The sequence below is a fragment of the Catharus ustulatus genome, chromosome 28 (genome assembly GCF_009819885.2).
Source record: "Catharus ustulatus isolate bCatUst1 chromosome 28, bCatUst1.pri.v2, whole genome shotgun sequence".
NCBI lineage: Eukaryota > Metazoa > Chordata > Aves > Passeriformes > Turdidae > Catharus > Catharus ustulatus.
In genome coordinates, this window is record NC_046248.1 from 331,875 (window position 1) to 349,700 (window position 17,826).

General features: G+C 44.8%; 1 protein-coding gene across 14 annotated transcripts in view; it reads right to left on the reverse strand.

The window, feature by feature from the left end:
• PRDM10 (PR/SET domain 10) overlaps nucleotides 1–17,826 on the reverse strand; it is a 56,966-nt gene that overhangs the window by 39,043 nt on the left and 97 nt on the right. For 2 of the 14 annotated variants that reach the window (XM_033081843.2, XM_033081840.2), the window contains exons 1-6: nucleotides 13,958–17,083; nucleotides 10,971–11,050; nucleotides 8,984–9,103; nucleotides 6,591–6,780; nucleotides 4,692–4,859; nucleotides 3,101–3,160 (exon numbers count right to left, since the gene is read on the reverse strand). In XM_033081843.2, coding sequence (XP_032937734.1) covers nucleotides 3,101–3,160; nucleotides 4,692–4,859; nucleotides 6,591–6,683 — 321 coding nt within the window. In that variant the 5' untranslated portion in view covers nucleotides 6,684–6,780; nucleotides 8,984–9,103; nucleotides 10,971–11,050; nucleotides 13,958–17,083. Of the gene's footprint in view, nucleotides 1–3,100; nucleotides 3,161–4,691; nucleotides 4,860–6,590; nucleotides 6,781–8,983; nucleotides 9,104–10,356; nucleotides 10,483–10,970; nucleotides 11,051–13,957; nucleotides 17,085–17,705; nucleotides 17,795–17,826 lie in introns of those variants that run through there. The other 12 variants (XM_033081832.2, XM_033081830.2, XM_033081829.2 and 9 more) reach the window with 12 other exon arrangements.

A 17,826-nucleotide genomic window follows, 5' to 3' on the forward strand; every position in this document is an offset into this window, starting at 1 on the left:
CAGTTCTTTACTAGGGAAATTAAAATAGAAATACACTACTACAAAGGAACAAACCCCAAACCCTGACAGAGTACAACCTAACACCTCCTCAGGCAGGGTGTTGGTATCAGTTTGATTGAACAGTGGCTGCAGTCTTCTTGCAGTGACAGATGTTGTTTAGTTGAAGCAGTTGTCTAGTTGAAGGTGCAGTTTCCTTCCCAAGCTCTAGTAGTGATGTGGAAAAATCATGTTTTTTTCTAGAGTCCAGTAGAGAAAGGACTACTCGGTGTCCTAGAATTTCAGTTTTTATCTAGGTAAGAAAGGCTTGGCTCTTCCCCCCTGGCTGGAGCAACTCTCAATGGGATGCAGTAATTTTATCAGTCACACAGTGGGACTCAATGGGCCATTAGCAGAAGATACCTCCCTGGAGGAAGGATGGGGGGTGCCAAGATAAAGAGCAATGCCCTACTGGCTTCAATGGATGGCCCATTAGTAGAGTATCTCCCAGAGAGATAAAGATCACCGCCCCACCTAGTCACAACAGATGGTGATAGAACAGATACTTTGATCACATCCTGTATTGTAACCCAAGACACATTGTCAGTGTTTGGGGTTTGTTTCTTTGTAATACTGTATTTCTATTTTAATTTCTCTAGTAAAGAACTGTTATTCCTAATTCCCATATCTTTGCCAAAGAGTCTCTTAATTTCAAAATTATAATAATATGGAGGGAGGGGGTTTACATTTTCGATTTCAAAGAGAGGTTACTGCCTTTCTTAGCAGACACCTGTCCTCCAAACCAGGACACGTGCTGAGCCCCGCGGCCCTGCGTGAGCCGCGCCCCCCACACCCACCCACCAAGCCCCGTAGTTCGGCTCGCAGCTCGCACTTCCGGGTTGGCAAATTTCTGAACTTGTCCACATATAAGGCGCTCCGAAGTATAAGGCGCACTTCTGGGTTTGAACCAAAATTTTTGTCAAAAGGGTGCGCCTTATAGTTGTGAAATTACTGTACTTTTCTTTACATTTGGTCACACTACATATTTTGTTTACATACTCTTTTTTTTTTTGGTGTTGTAACAACCAATGCAATTAATGCATATTACCACACTGTTCTCATCCATTCAGCAATAAAACAAAGCACAACTAAGACCCTAGGAATCACTTTTCCTGTCTTTTGTTTCCTGCTTATCTATACAAGAATTTGCACCATTAGTCCATGTGACTATTCATCCTTCTCTACAGCTGACATCATCTGGCTTCTAGTTTGTGCCTCTGACTGTTAAGTAGCTTTTATGCTAAAATCCAAGCTCTTGCCTCTCTTCAGGGTGCTTAATAAATATCAGATAAAACTGAGAACAGTGAATTGGGCCAGTAGTAAGGGAGCAGACAACAAAATATAATGTTTGAACTCCAAACTAGTTGCTTTGTTTAAAGAGGTATTAAGAATAATTTATGAAATTCCTGAAAAAGTACAGCAAAAAGACTTCAACGAATGGTGTGACAGTGAGGAGGAAGTCACCATGACAGTGTGTGATATTGACACTTCTGATGCCAAGTGACAACAGAAGAGGCATCATTATTCCTCCAGTGTGCCAGCAAGGAGCAGGTCACACAGACTTGCATCTATTTGTACCTCCTATTAGCATTGCCTACTACTAATCACACCAAACATAACCTTACTTGCACTTCCATGTCAGGCACTGCATGGATTATGGGCATTATTTTTATAAACCACTTTCTTTCTACAATAAAGTTTCTTCTGAAAGACAAGAGAAGCTTTAATTATTATTTTATCATTAACTGTCAGTTTAGGGATGTCCCACATGAAATGCTGATGTAAAAACAGCTGCAAAGGCAGGAGTTGACATAATGAGGGATTAACCTTTCACCAAAAAATTAATACATGTGTTAGGACTACTGTCAGACAGTGCTGGAGACAGTGCAGAATGGAGGACAGGCTGAGGACACAGACAAGTGCTTCTGGGATAACAGCAGATTACCTCTGTCACTGCTATCTGCACTGCACACAACTAATCTATTTTTCACTAGTCATTTATTTGTTAAATGAGCTTTAAGACAATTAAATAGGAATTTTTGGCTTCTAAACTGATGGAACAAAAAATTCCAGAACAAAACTCCAGAGAAAGAGAAGAATGAGAAGACAGGTAACACCTTTATTGTGCCAGTCATTGCTTCCCATCTGTGCCTCAACCATTTAGAAGGTCTTCTAGCAAGAAAATTTGTTTTCAGCATACATTCAATCCCTCACTTTGTCTCAAGACTGTTGATAAACACACATTTTAATGATGGCTTTGGTGATTATTTGGACCAAACACATCCATTCACACATGCCATTAAAGATCCACCAAGCAGTAAGTCTATGACAAGCAGAGAATGCCATCCAGAGAGATCTGAAAGCACCTGTCTACAGCTGATCTGATCTGTCTACTGTCTACTTACTGCACAGTGCAGTGCCTAAAGACACTAGTAAGAGTTAACAACAAAACTTCCCCATCCATGATGGATGTAAAAAGAATAAGGAAAATTCATCATAACTTTATAAGCATGGTCTGCAGTTTTATTCTCTTCCCAGTCCACCTCACACTGGTAAGCCCAGCACACGTGATAAGGGAGCGAGCCACTGAACTTTTTCAGGATCTGCACTTAATTTCCTGTGATGTTTCTAGTAAACCTAGAATTTAATCCAATTTTTCTATCCCTTGAGACTCCTTTGTGGACTTAAAGGCATTTGGACCAGAAGGTGTATGAGGACATGAAAATGCTGAAAACCCAGTCTTTCCAAAATGGTACATTCAGATGACATCAGCCACATCTGCTGCAGGGACACTGTTGAAAGACTTTTTAGACTATCTGGGACAATAAACTAGAATTCTTGTTGAATATGAATTACAGAGAATAAACCCAAAATCATTCTTAACTCTTACGGTCATTCATGCTCAAGCTGGCCATTGATCTTGATCAGGGTGACAGCACAAGATTCTCACTGGACAACTTCAGAGACAGCCCAGTACCCTCCATCACCACATGAATGGGCCTTTACCTTCCCTAACTGTTCCCTCACGGTTTTAGGCCCAAAATGAATAATATCTCTTCCTTACCTGCTGAGTGGTAGCATCTTGTTGGACGTAAGCCACTTGGGATGGATCTGTAAACAGAGTCTAAACAGAGTGAAAAAGGCTTATCAAACCAGCCCCCGGGGGTTTTTACTTCCAACTCACACAAAAGTTACCCTGTCACAATGAAATAACCCACATTTGAGCCTTTGTCAGCTTCTAACCTGCCTGTTATCACAGAAAACTCAACTTACCCAAGCAGACCTACACATATAGAAATTAAAAATTAGGTAATGCTCCATAAAGAGTTAATATATTGATGTGGTACTTTGCATCTATACAGCTACAGTGTTTCACAGGGTTTATTTTTTTTTATTTACCAAAATCACTTAAAAATTAATTACAATTAATCACAATTAACACTTAAGGATAGAAGATATCTGTGAGCTTTTTCTTCCTGAAAATTCACAACACTGCTGCATGCTTTCTTTTGAGGGACTATCACGCACATACTATACAGGACTTTGACATGGTAAGGATGCTGTCTAATTTCATAGAAGCCATGCCCACTTCAATAGTCTGCAAGAATAGTCAGGACAGGGACAGAATCCCAGGAAAAGCAAGACTAAGGACTGACTGAGGCTAGCCTTACTTAGCCAAAACTTGAAACATCTGACCTTGTAGCAACCTGGTTACAACAAAATAAAGAATGGTATAATACAAATTCCTTTAGCATTGTGACAATTTCATCTTAGATGCAGAAGAGTGTCAGAGCACTACACATCTTTTGACACAATGACAGTATTCAGAGTTTTGGAGTTAGCTGGCCAGTAACTTCCTGGGAGATACTCTCTCAGGACATCCCTTCACATAGAAGTTGGTTTTCTGGGACAGCTGAGAGCTGCACAAGACACACTGTGCCACATGAGGCCCTGCCAGCATGATGGGGGTGTCAGGTACATGCACTTTGCAGCACAGTTAATCTGCCCTGTCAGTAAAGATATTATAAAACACTCTCGACAAAGCAAGCCTGTTCCTTTTTCATCTGTCCACACAGAGGCAGAGATGCATAGCATATTGACCCCATACAAACATGTGCTGCAAGGGAATAAAGGCTATTTGATATGATTATGCCAAAGAAAAAGAATATAAAAGGCCTATAAAATCAGCAACTCTGCAGAGACTACAAAATTACGTTGAATAAACAGATATGCTCTGCAAAAATACACAACTGTTATTGTAACTATCAGTTATGACAGCTGTACTACACAAAAACACTCTCCCAGAAGGAACATAGATGGCTTTTAGCTTTTTTATTGGATACAAGAGGCAGAATTTCTGGTGAGATTATACTTTTTCTAGAAAACTCTTTGAGTAAATTATAATCTCATCCACCTTCAGCAAAGTAACCAGCATTCATAATTCATAGCCTCACCATCCTTTGATAAGCGGATCTGCACATCAAACAAATGAACAGCATGAAATCCCTGCTCAGCAGTGGGCAGAGAAAACTGCTGAGAGCGACTGCCTGCTATTTTCCAGTCATACCACTTAGCTGGTAACTGGCTTTCATCCCAAACAAGATTGTTGTGTTTTCTAGGTGCCAAAACCAGGGTGGGCTCAGAACCACACGTGCCTGTGTAGCTTCCACGGGGTGGATGTAAACGAGGGTGTGCTCCGAGGTGTCCACAGAGGTGTAGGAGGTGCCATCAGCCGTGTAAACCACCTGCTGCGTGGGGCCGCGCTCCTGCTCGTCACTGTACATGATCTGGGCCACTGCCCCCCCCTCGGGGACAAAGCGCACCTGGGGAACAAACAGAGCCTGGACTCGCACCAACACAGGCCAGTGGGACACAGTACCAGAGTCATGGGGTGCTTTGGGAAGCAGAGAGAACTTGTGCCCCAACTAATCTGAATGCACTGAAAAATCTATTTCAAATCTCACTCAATTAGTCTATCAAGAGAAATCTGCACACAACTCCCATCAGTCTCTGGTTTTACTCTGCATTGCAACTCAAGATGTAATTGCTACACCCATACTTAGTTCTTGCATGATACTTCGAAAATTTGTAAGAGAACAAGCTTATATTTGAACAACGTATCTATTAAATTTAATGGAATATTGTTTCCCTTTATGCTTACATCCCTTTCAGGATTTATGATAATGACTTCATTCAGCTAGTTCTGTATTTTAAGGTAATTTTTACTGTCCGATGAGAGGCTAACAGAACTTACTAACTGTCATACTCCTCAAGTTATAGTACTGCAGTTCTCAGAGGCAGCAGCAGGGCACATTAGACTGTTTCTCTGTAGTATGTATGTTCAGCATCAGTAGAAAATTCAAATATTTAAACAGACAAACCCATACCTGAAAACATTAGGCACAGATTCCAAGGACTACTGGAAAAAATCATGTTTAGGACAGCACTTTAAATCAAAGCAAGTCAATTTTACCAGAACATGATGATCATAACTGATGATCAGAGGCCTATATTAAATGAGCCAGAATACTGAATTCCAGTGAAAACAGGAACATGTTTAGTTTTTTCCATCCTTTACATGTTGAAAAGCATTTTCAGCATATGGGAAAAACAGGACAAACCTAGTTTGAGTACAAGTGCTCACAGTCACATAAAATTCTTTCGTATAAAATGATGCCACAGTTACGTATTTTATTTTGTTTCACTTTTTAGCTTATGCTTCAGACAAGAACTGGCACTCCCCCCATGGATGTTCAGTGCTGATTCTGTACAATAAACCTCTCACAAACACTACAATTTCACATTTGAAGAGCACTATGCAAATATTCATTAAGCCTTAAAACTGCCATGCACAAACAGCAGCATGGTTATTCAATTGTAGAGAGAAGGGCACACAGGCCATTGAGAATTGCCTTTCTTTGCAAATTTCAAAGCTGGAAATTACCAAGAGAGGCAGAATTTCTCAGCTTGTGGGTCAAATTCCATGCAGCACCCACTTCCTACCAATACCTAACAGAGCAAATCAATTCACAGAATTCTAGAAATTCCCAGCTGCGTTGCCTCAGAGGCAGAGGGACAAACTGAATACAGCAGAACCTGACTGCATTAGTCACTTAAAATTAACATTTCTCCCTTCCTCATACCCAGATGTCTGGCTGGAAAAAAATGCTCGTATTACTTTCCCCAAGGTCCACCCACAGTTTCAACTGATTTGAATGATGCCATCAAAAGCAGCTGCCACAGAGCACAGATTTTGTTCATGTTCACTACTCTGAACATCCTTTACTCTCCCACATGGTTATAAATATATTTGGACACAAACTTCTATAGCCACTGCCTGACTTTGTTCATCACATTTCAGAGCTCTGTATCTTACTGCTGCAGTTTGCACAACTCAGTTTCTGAAGCTTTAACCCCAAATCACCACAGAAATGTTTGTATTTCAGCTCAAATGAAAGCTGAGTTTCTAGACTCTGAATCAGGGCCAAACAGGAACTAATCCTCCCCACCAATCCAAATCCAACCTAAGCAGAGGCAGAGCTCTGACTAATCACCTGAGCAGTGTTCTGTTCCTGTGCTGCAGACTCAGTCCACACCTGAGGACTTTCCTCTTTCAAGTCCATCTCCTCCCTGCCTGGGTGCTCCATGAGGAGAAAGATCTACTGGAGGAATGTCTGGCTGAAGAGATTCATCTGTTCATTTTTTTTCTGCTTCCAGAAGACGAGGTGATGTTCAGCAACATGTCTGTAAAAAAAAAAAAATCAGAACAGACATTAAGACCAACATGACACATGGCACAGAGCTACGAAGGATTTATTATCAGCTACCACACTTTAGTAACAGAGTAAAGCAGGTTTGGCTTTACAAACACTTCCTACAAGACCCAAACACCTTAAGTTATGGGAATAGGGGAACAGAAATCTTTTCTCACTGAGCATGTCAAGTCCTGCTGTTCACCACTTTCCATGTCCCATTAAGGAGGATATGAATCAACCATTGCACTGATTGCACTGAAAGATTACACTGAATTCTTTCTGTATGTCTTTCCTTTGGCCACAGGCCATCCACACCACCTTCTCCTCATTGTCCTTTTGGCACCTAAAGGCATAGAAATCAATAAATAATGCAAAAAATGGACCTGAGGCTTCCAACAAGGAAAGAACTATGCATAGAGATGCATCACCAGTTTCTCAGTTTGCCTGAATGAGGTTTTGTTTGAGCACCAACTGGTTTTCCACATACACACAGATTTGACCTTGGACAAATCCCCACACCCAGGTTAATACAGTGTTACAATAGCCAACTACTAAAAATGAACTATGAAACTTAAACTCTCAAAGATCCTGACAAACTGCTTCCAAGCTTGGTTTTATTAACCTCTTGCAATTTTATTGGGGCCTCTCAATCTGCCATTGCAATCCCAGAAGGGTAATTTACAGCTCTGGTGATTGGTTTAGTTGGTGGTTCAGCACCTTCCCAATCCTTCGTCTCTAATGCCGTATTAAATCACAGGCCAGGAACTAGCATGAGGCTGAGCCCATTTCATTTCTCAGCTACTCCAATTAACTTTATTTTATATCCAGTGCCTTGCTGGGCTGATCCAACGCCAGTATCCATCTGTGCATCAGGAAGGAAGCAGCGGGTTCCTTGCTGATGCTTTCATTCATTTGCATTTTAAATGCAAATTATTTTAGTCATAATTTATCCCTATAAATGCTAGCATTTGGCTTGTCATTGACAAACTGAAAAATAGATAAGGAGAGGTAAAAAAAGCAGCAGGCACTTTCTGTCTCCTCCTAATTTTGCCAGCAAGGACTAAGCTGTGCAGACCTGAGCACCGACTGTTCCACTGGGCCTGGCAGGCATGGATAAATCACAAGGGCAGGTAAGTCTCAGACTAATGTCACTGAACTGCGTGGTGGAGCAAAAAAAAAAATCATATTGCTTACATATAAACAAAGAAAAACAGTGGGAAAGATATTTCTGGGCATTGCTAGACAACAAGTCATGCTGTTACTAGTGACTGGAGTTAACACTTGCTGTCTTATGCTGAGCAACCTAGCACATATGGGGCCCACAAAAGCAGACACTGATGAACTCTTCTAACTTTCTTAGATCCAAACATCTCCAGTTATGGGAATACAGGTACAGAAATCTCATCTCCATTAATATTGCTTGATAATAAACATCCGCAAAAAACACTTAGGAGAAAAATTAAAATGAGATCTATGTACCAGCATTCAATGCCAGAGCTTAGTATGAAGAAATTAACTGCAGCAAACATTTAGGAGTGATAAACACTAACCTTGTTCTCCAAGTGTGGAAAGTCAGGGCAATTCACAGATAAGTATTATTTACATATCCAAGTGGACACATGCGCTGATTATAATAAATACCATCCATCCCTACACAGAACCTTTCTCCTAGCTACTTGTTATGTTATTAAGTATTAAATTTTCTCCTATCTATTCCTACCTCATTCACTGACCTCCTTCATTCATTTTATCAGGTATATATTCTTTCAGAATATATAACTATATACATACATCAGGTGTATGATGACCTCTACCCATATGAAGCATGACAGCATTTATGTCATTAACACACTGTGAACAACTTCGCAAAATCAAATGCCTATCCTGTTGATATTCTTTAGCTGGTTTATCCACAATAGCTCTTTTCCTAGACTGCCATTATTAACCAAGAGGCAATTCAGGTAATTTCGCTAACAGTAGCCAGAAGTTTAATCAATTATCTAACGGCTTAGAAAATGAAAAACAAAAACAAACATTAGAGGTTTCAATTTGAGGTGGTTTGATTTTTTAAAAAAAATATAATTACCCTGTTAAAAAGAATGCAATTACATTAACTACTAATTGAATTAAGGGGAAAGTACAGTTCTGGCTAATTCCACATGGTGCAACAAGTAGTAGAAATGTTGGCTGACCTTCCCCACCAGCAGACACTGAAGGTCTGAAGGAAGATGCTGACTCACTCCTGCAGTGTCATTTTGGCACAGATAACTTACAACTTGAGTACAAAGGAGACCGAAGGGTTCAGGCAGGGCCTTTAAAAGACAAGACTGGGTATTAAGATTCATCGCTGAAAAAAAAAGGTACCATAAAGTTGGAAAGGAAAGAAGGAAAGCAGAAGACAGCCATTTCATGGTTCTGAAAGTTAGCACTAACTTAAAATCTTGGGGAGGAAAAAAAAGCATGGCTGAGCCAAACTACAGTAATTTCACGAAGACAAGCCACACCATTTTGACTAAGATTTGGCTCCCAAACCGGAAACGCGGCTAATATTCAGGAGCAGCTAATATGTGAATAATTTTCTGACATTTACAACCTCAGAAGTGCCAGGCAGAGTGCCGAGCCGAGCAACTGCAAAGCCGGCATTTCGCGATTGTTACAAATTGCTACTCTGTTGCGCCGCGGGTGGAGCCTGGCTGCCTGCAGGCAGCACGGGGGGCGGGGAGAGAGGCGGGAGAGCTCCCGCCTTCCCTCCTCTGCCATAGCCCGGGGAGAGACGGGGGAGCCCCGCGCCGCCATTGCCGCAGCTCGGGGAGCCGGCGGGGGCCCCGCGTCACCTTTGCCGCGGCTTGGGGAGCCGGCGGGGGCCCCGTGCCGCCTTTGCCGCGGCTCGGGGAGCCGGCGGGGTGCTCTGTCCCCGCCCGCCGCTGCTGCCGTAGGAGCGGGGGAAGCTCCGTCCCTGCCTGCCACCGCGGGGCAGCGCAGGGCCAGGGTGACCAAGCCCAGTGGCAGCGGTGGCCGGCCCCGAGCGGTGGCGCCGAGCGATCGTGCCGAGCGGCCCCGCCAGGCTTGGCCACCTGGCCCCGTCGGCAGCCCTGAGCGGGCCGAGCCTGCACAGCCCGAGCCGAGCCAGTAAACCCCGCCCTCCCACGGTTCTGTTACTAATTGGCAACTTTGTTGCACGCGGGACCTCGCTGCGAACGACAGAGCGGCTTATACTCGGTGCGGCTTATTTATGGACAAAAACCGAAATATTTGCCAACACCCAGAGATGTGGCTTATATTCAGTGCGGCTTGTATTTGTGAATTTACTGTAAGTGCCCCAGTGCTGCAGATTCTATAAACAGTCTGATTATTGCTGTTCCTGACAGAAATGAAAATAATAAACAGCTCAACTCAGCCAACTGTGCAGCAATATGGGACAATAGTAGGAACTGCAGGATTTGCTGATGCTTTCAACTTCTGTACTTCCAAATTCATCCTAGAATCTGCCTCTGGTATGCGTTTCCTCAGTATGTCTATAATCATGAAAATACACTTTCACTGGAAAATGGAATAATGAAAGTACCTTTCCCTGGAATAACAGATGTGCTGAGAGCAAAGACAATGCAGGAGGAGACAGGCCACATCCCAGAGAGATCCCAGTGATGAGCAATAAAGAAGGTGGGAGGCAGGAGCACGTGCTGAAATTCAGCTGTGAAACAAGCCCTGCAGTCAAGGCCAGGAGCTGCAAAAATCTTATCCAAAGCCACTGACAGTATCCCTGTCACAAAACACCAACACCTGGACAAGTTTTCTGACACTGATGACAAGAAGACCAAGCTAACTTTGCTCACTGGTTCTCCATAGGATGCTGCTCCTCGTTAATCCTGCACAATCTTACTTCCTTTCCTAGATCCCGCTCTCAATACCCATTACAGCCCTGATACTGACAGCCACAGTGTCTTGAAACTTTAACAATTTCCCTGTGGTCTTCTCTCATCTTTGGTAGTTTTTTAGCAGAAATAAATGTGAAATTTTGGACATAAGTATTGCCAAATCACTGGCATGCAGGGAGCGCTCTCTGCTTGCTCTCCACACTGTTTGCCCATGGATCATCCTTTGCAACTTTGCAAATTTTTCTCACCGTATAGTACACATCAGACATTTTCAGACAAGCTAAATAAACACCAGGACATGCACCTCAACAGGAAACTCTGCTATGTCCAAGTAATTACCATAAAAATCTGTGTAACAGAAATTCAAACTCAATTGTAGAAATCCTATAAGAAAAAAAAAGATAATTAAAGATAAAAGGCATTGGGATAGGATAAAGTCAGTTTTTTCCCCAGTATGAAGTAGGCTACATTTTGTAATAAAAATCCATGTAGAGGTTTAGTAAAAAAGTAATCCAAACAGTTTGATTAAACTTACATTAAATTTACGTGCTATGTTTGTCACAACTATATTCTCTCCACTACAAAATAGAAGAGGCCTGGCTCAAATATTATCCAATATACCATCTTTTTTTTTCTTTTGTATGCTGATAGCATAGTTATTTCAGTAACTTGAAGATGAAATTTCACTTTTCTGGAAGTTGAAAAATTAGTCAATTATGATATATCACCCAATAGTCACCCAAAATTCCACCAGCATCCCAATGTTTTCACTCAACACAATGTGCATCACAAACACAAGCAAGAAGCAATGCCAGTGGGAGGTGTTAAAACATTTACAGTAACTGCAGACACAGCATTTTTCCTCCCCAAATAACAGGCATGCCTCACACACTGTCCATGCCGGGTGGTAACACAAGCTGAAACAGCAATAGGCATAACTAGAGAGTACAAATATAGTCCAGTACCACTCCAGTATGGCCGTGGTAAAGCAGTGACTGTCTGTCACCGTACATTGTGCAAATCACAACATGATCCAAAAACCAGCACAGCTCTTGTGACTTTGAAATATCTCCTCTAGTGGAACATTAGCTCATTCTGAGCTGCGCAAGTAAATTAACCATCCCTTCAGGACAGCACAGGTTTGTCTCAGGACACTATTTACATTCACCTTCCTTTTCTCAACACCTCTAGAAACCTACTGCTGTCACAGACCTACAGTAATCTCTCTTTAGCTTTTTGCATTTTACATCCAGTTTAGAAAATGTCATTAATGACAAAACTTCTGCTGCACCTGATACCTGGAAAGCACCTCAATGTCATTGTCTGACAGTTTCAGTTTTTTTTTTTTTTTAAATCTTTATTAAAACCTCCTTTTGACCTCTGCGACATTCTTCAACTCCTCCCTCCTGTTCCTGTGGGATGGGGTTTTCTCTGGAACTGTTATTAAATCAGCAGCTGCATTCAGCTCCAGAGGATAGGAAAGCACTGCTCAGAGGGGCAAAGCACCCCATTGCCTATCCAACAGCAATGTCCTTGCTAGCTTTGCTGCCTCAGCATTAGGCACTCTGAGCCATCACAGCTCCACATGTGGCCCCTCACAGGTGCATCCATGATCCCCCCACAAACACTCAGGAGTGAAGGGGGCTGTAAGAGAAAACTACAGTAATTTCACGAATACAACCCACACCATTTTGACTAAAATTTTGCTCCTAAACCGGAAATGCGGCTAATACTCAGGAGCGGCTAATATGTGAATAATTTTCTGACATTTACAACCTCAGAAGTGCCAGCCAGAGTGCCCAGCCGAGCAGTTGCAAAGTCGGCATTTTGCGATTGTTACAAATTGCTACTCTGTAGCGCTGCGGGTGGAGCCTGGCTGCCTGCAGGCAGCACAGGGGGCAGGGAGAGAGGAGGGAGAGGTCTCTCCTTCCCTCCTCTGCCATAGCCCAGGGGAGAGACGGGGGGGGGCCCGCGCCGCCATTGCCGCAGCTCGGGCAGGAGAGGGGGGACCCGGGCCGCCCCTGCTGCGGCTCTGGGAGGAGGGGGGGGACCCGGGCCGCCACTGCCGCGGCTCTGGGAGGAGGGGGGGGACCCGGGCCGCCACTGCCGCGGCTCTGGGACGCGGCGGGGGGCTCCATCCCTGCTTGCCACCACAGGGCAGCGCAGGGCCGTGGTGACCGAGCCCAGTGGCAGCGGTGGCTGGCCCCCAGTGGCCCCGCCGGGCTGGGTTACCTGGCCCCGTCGGCAGCCCCGAGTGGGCCGAGCCTGCACAGCCCGAGTCGAGCCAGTAAACCCCGCCCTGCCGCCGTTCTGTTACTATTTGGCAACTTTGTTGCACGCAGGTCCTCGCTGCGAATGACAGAGCGGCTTATATTCAGGTGCGGCTTATTTATGGACAAAAAACGAAATATTTGCCAACACCCAGAGATGCGGCTTATACTCAGTGTGGCTTGTATTCGTGAATTTACTGTACTTACAGCAAAGTCACTGCTGGTTTGTACTTGGTGTCTAAGTGTTTTAAACACAAGTTAAACCCAGTGAACTCACCTAGGGCTTCAAAGGTAAGCTCTGAAAGTCAGAAAAAAGTACCACCAAAAAAAAACTAAAATCAAGAATAATCATATTTTCTTGGCAAACCTGCTATTAAAGAATGACACTTTCTTTCAATGCTGCAGCGACAAAAGAAAATGCAGAGACAAAATCTCTGGGGACTTCATCTGCAACAACCTCTGTGAGGCTCACTAAGGGCATTCTGCTGAAAAATCCAAGCCAGAGGCTGCCAAACACTCATTTTTGTCCCTTCTCCAGGATGAGAAAGGGGGAATATTAAAGCTGAGCAAGGGGAAAAGACCACCTCCCTGCTCAGAGAGCAATAAGGCCACTCAGTACCTCAAACGAGAACCCACTTTGCAATAATGGTGCATAAACCAGCTAATGTGATTTACTCCCCAGCGTAAAAGAGCCTTGCCATAGCCTGAGGTCCCCTGCAGCAATAACAGCAGGGACTATTGGCTTAATCCTCCCATGACTTAGCTCACTGATAACTGTGCGTCACCCCAGCCATGTGCAAGTGCAGTAAGATTGGTACAAAAGGGGTTTTACAACTGAGTCTTCCTCCAGCTTTTAATATGAAAATGATTTATTGTACTCAAAAGAAACACCACATGTGCCTGCAAAAATCTTTATCCCACACTTAAAGTTAATTATCCCAGTTTGCCTAGACAGAGCCAGTGCATTTCCTGAGATCCTTTAGTAGGAACATGCTTTCATTGCAGCAAGAAGGCTTCTAACCTCATCGAGGACTGAGTCAGCACTGTCGTCACCTCCTCTGCATTCCCATCCATCACAGGCACTGTATCAAGGAACTCTGGCCCTGGTGCATTTTGTGCGAATGTTGTCAATCAGGAGATATAAAACAACATTTATGTTTTACTGGCGAGTTAAAAATGGGAATCATACTAGAACTGGGACAGCAAGAATTACTTATTTCCACACAGGGAAAAATGGCTTCAACTTATTTTGTCGTATAATTAATAGAAAAGCTCAGCCAAACACCAACTCACTTTTTACTGTCATTGTGTACAATGAATCTATGTATATCCATATCCTTACGGCACATCCATCATCAAAGCAACAACGAGCTGGAAGCGATCTCTTGGACAAAGGCCAGTCCTCTGCTGCTATGCCCATCACATGTTACAGTCCTTATCCTAAAGGGACAGTGCCCAGGCACTGAAGGTGACAGTACAACAGTCTGATGTAACTATTCTCTCACAACTTAGCAGGTAAGTAGCTGAAAATCCATTTCTACCACAGAATACAGGAGAGAATCCAGCCTGAGCACAGGTTAACATCCTCCTAGGGACTAGGAGGATGGGTTTAGACACCTACTCAGAGATGCTCCAAGGACATCTCTCTTGCCTTAATTCTTGTATAATAAAATGTTTCTCACATTGTCCCCTCTCTCAGTAGACAAAGACAACTTTATTACTTTCTACATATGCAAATCTCTTCTTTAGTCACCTCTCTTCCCATTTGCTCAACATCTAAATATCCACTCCCGCAACCAACTTCCGCCTCCCACTCTCAGCTTCTTTAATCTACAGCCATGTTCCTCATGTTGCTGTTGTCCCAGTGTTTCATCCTCTGAGATCCCTGTGATATCATGGGCTGTTGAATCACATACTGCAGCTCTTGGGCTAAAGCTGCTCGAGGCAGTGACCCTGCCTTATAAATCACAGAGAGAGAAGTCTGATAAAGCAAGGAAGCAGGGAACACATGCATTTAAAGTACAGGATGACATAAAAGGAAAATAAATGTCTGTATCAGTGTCTTCTACAGTTCTGCCCACACAACCATCAGATGGCTCTGTGAGGGGTTACTGAAAGAAAACAAACCATTCCCCCTCCAACTTCTTCCTGCCAATTTTTTTGTCTCCCATCCCTTCTCCTCCTCCAATAAACTCTTCCCAAAAGAGCTGTCAGTTGGAGGGGATTCTTCCCCTCCGACATGCAGATAGTGCGGCTTCCTCTCTCCCTCTCCCATCCCCCCTGCACCTTTCCTCTGAACTTAAATCACCTGTCATAAAATTAGAAAAAAGAAAACTACCTTGTTTCTGCACATAAAAACACATACCTGAGATGGCTCCTTCAGAACAGCTGCTGCTCTCCATTACCCCAGAGAACAAATGGAGTACCTGCACCTTCAAACAGGTGGGGACTGACATATAGAGCCATATCAGGGCTACAATACAACTGCATGTTTTACTAGCAGGAGATAAGAGTGACAACTAGACCGAATCTCATGTTCGAGTCCAAACAAAATTCACCACACAAAACCAGCCTCCTTAATTAGATACACTTAGAAGTCCATTAGAATTCAGTGTACACAGCTGCAGAAGCTGCAGGTGGTCAGGAACACACTGGAAGTGACTGCTCACTGCAGGGCAATTTACCCCAGGAAAGCTCATCCAGGGATTTTCTGCAAATGGTAAGACTAAGGGTGTCAGAGGAGAGCAGACAATACTACAGACCCATTTCTCTCTAAAATCAAATTGTCAACTATTCTATCAGATAATAATAATAATTACACTGACATCTCATTGTATAAACAATGTAATAAAGCTGTCTTTTCACAAAAGAGAAGCATCCATGTAGCAAAGTGCCAAAAACCATCACAATTTCAGAGAGAAGTTTTCCATCCAAGGACAAACTAGTGTAATATACGTTCCTGTACTACTTTTCCTAAAAATGAAGGCATTAGAAAGGTCAAGACTAACAATTATTTTATTGTATCCACAAAAGATGCAAAGAATCCTCTTGTAAAATCAGCTGGTGACTCATTAGCATCTCATCTTCTAACTGAACTACAAGAAAAAAAACCTGAATTATTAAAAATCTGACAGAAGAAAGCAAAAGTTCAGTATATTTTTTACTCCCACTGAAAATCACAGTGAAACATCGACAGGCATTTTACACATCCAGCTTTGCACTTGATCATTCTTTAAAGGTCTGTAAGAACCATATAGTAACAGGTTGATGCTGATGTACCAAAAAGTGCATCACAAATACCGACCCTTCATTTCACTCTCAGGACCATGACTACTGTCAGTAGCCTAAATCAAATTTAAATTCTAATTTAGGGACCCTGTAAGAGCCCTCCTGAGGCTCTGCAATGTACAGCTGAGAGGTAAATAGTGATCAGACATAGCTCTTGTGCAGGGAAATACCCCTAAAAAGGAGAACTACCCCTTTAGGATGAGTAATTCTGAAAGGCACATCATCAGGACCTCATTCTTCCATTCCAACTCAACCATGCAACAAACTCACATCAACTCACTTTTAATGGAACTGGGGCACAGGAAGGAAAGCAGGACAACTCAACACAAACACTCACAGAGCCAGAGACTCATAAGATAAAGCATCCACTTGCTAAAACTGTACCCAAGATCACAGAAAGTGTTTTTGGCACCAAGACCACTGTAAGGAGAGCAGTGAACCCCACAGCTTCCAACTGCAGCATCTACTCCTACTCACACCAGGTCCTTCATGAGTGAAATCACCTTAGGGCAGTGGGGAAGGGCCTAACTTCCCTCCACACCAAGCCTCAAGCCAGCAGCCTTGCCCTGCTAAGGCCACACTGATGTGCAATGGGCACCCTGGGGCACGAGAACCTCATGAGGGTAGAGCCCCAAAAACACACCCCGCCACTGCCCCTCACACGGCAGACTGGAGGACCCCTACCCCCAACCCCCTAATATAGTCTCCACGGCCATCAACAGCCAATCCGAAGATGGGATGAGACACCCCCTCCCCTAATTAAGCCAATAGGAGGCAGGGGCGCGAGGCACGCGGCCAATCAGCAGGCGTGAGTGTCCCCCTCACTCACACCGCCCGCTTCCCGCCGCCGCGCCCCGGCGCGATGCGACGCCGCGCCCCCCCCCCACACGCCCCCGCCTCAGGGCAGCGGCGCCATCAGCCCCTCGTAAGAGCGCCCGGCGGCCAGCCAGCCCAAACCACTGAGGGCCGAGGGGAGACAGGGGCGGGCGGCCGGAGCGGACGGGACGGGCCGGATCGGTCGTCGAGGGCGGGGCAGCTGGGCTGAGCGGCCCAGAATTATGGAGAGATGAGACCCTCTCGCAGTGCTGGGGGGGGGAAGGTGGGGGGCAAAAAGATGGCTTCGGCACCCCCCCGCTGCTCAGGTGCCGGGATCCGGACCGTACCACGCAGGGAGGGGGGAACAAGGGTGGGGACACCCCCTTCTCCCCGTGTCCGGGGCGGTCGGGGGATCCCGGCTGGGGCGGGTAGGGGGGGAAGCGGACTGTACCTCTCCCGCGGGGTGGGGGGGGAAGGGGAATGAGGACGCCCTACTTCCCCTTAATCCCCCCCCACTGGCGGGAGCGAACGGTTTATCCCGGCCCCGCACCGCCAGCACCGGGCGCCATCTTGGGTGCGACTAAAACAACAAGTCTAAAATCCCCGGCGGGTCCCCGCGGCCTCCCCGGGCCGCGCTGCCCTCCCGGACCGTCCCATCGCGTTACCTGAGGGGGTCCCGTGCGGGTGCCGCGCCCCAGCCGCCGCCGCCGGCTCCGCGGCGGCCCTGAACCCCCCCACCTGCCCTCACCTCACAATGGTAGCTGCAGAGCGCGAGGGGGGGGGGGG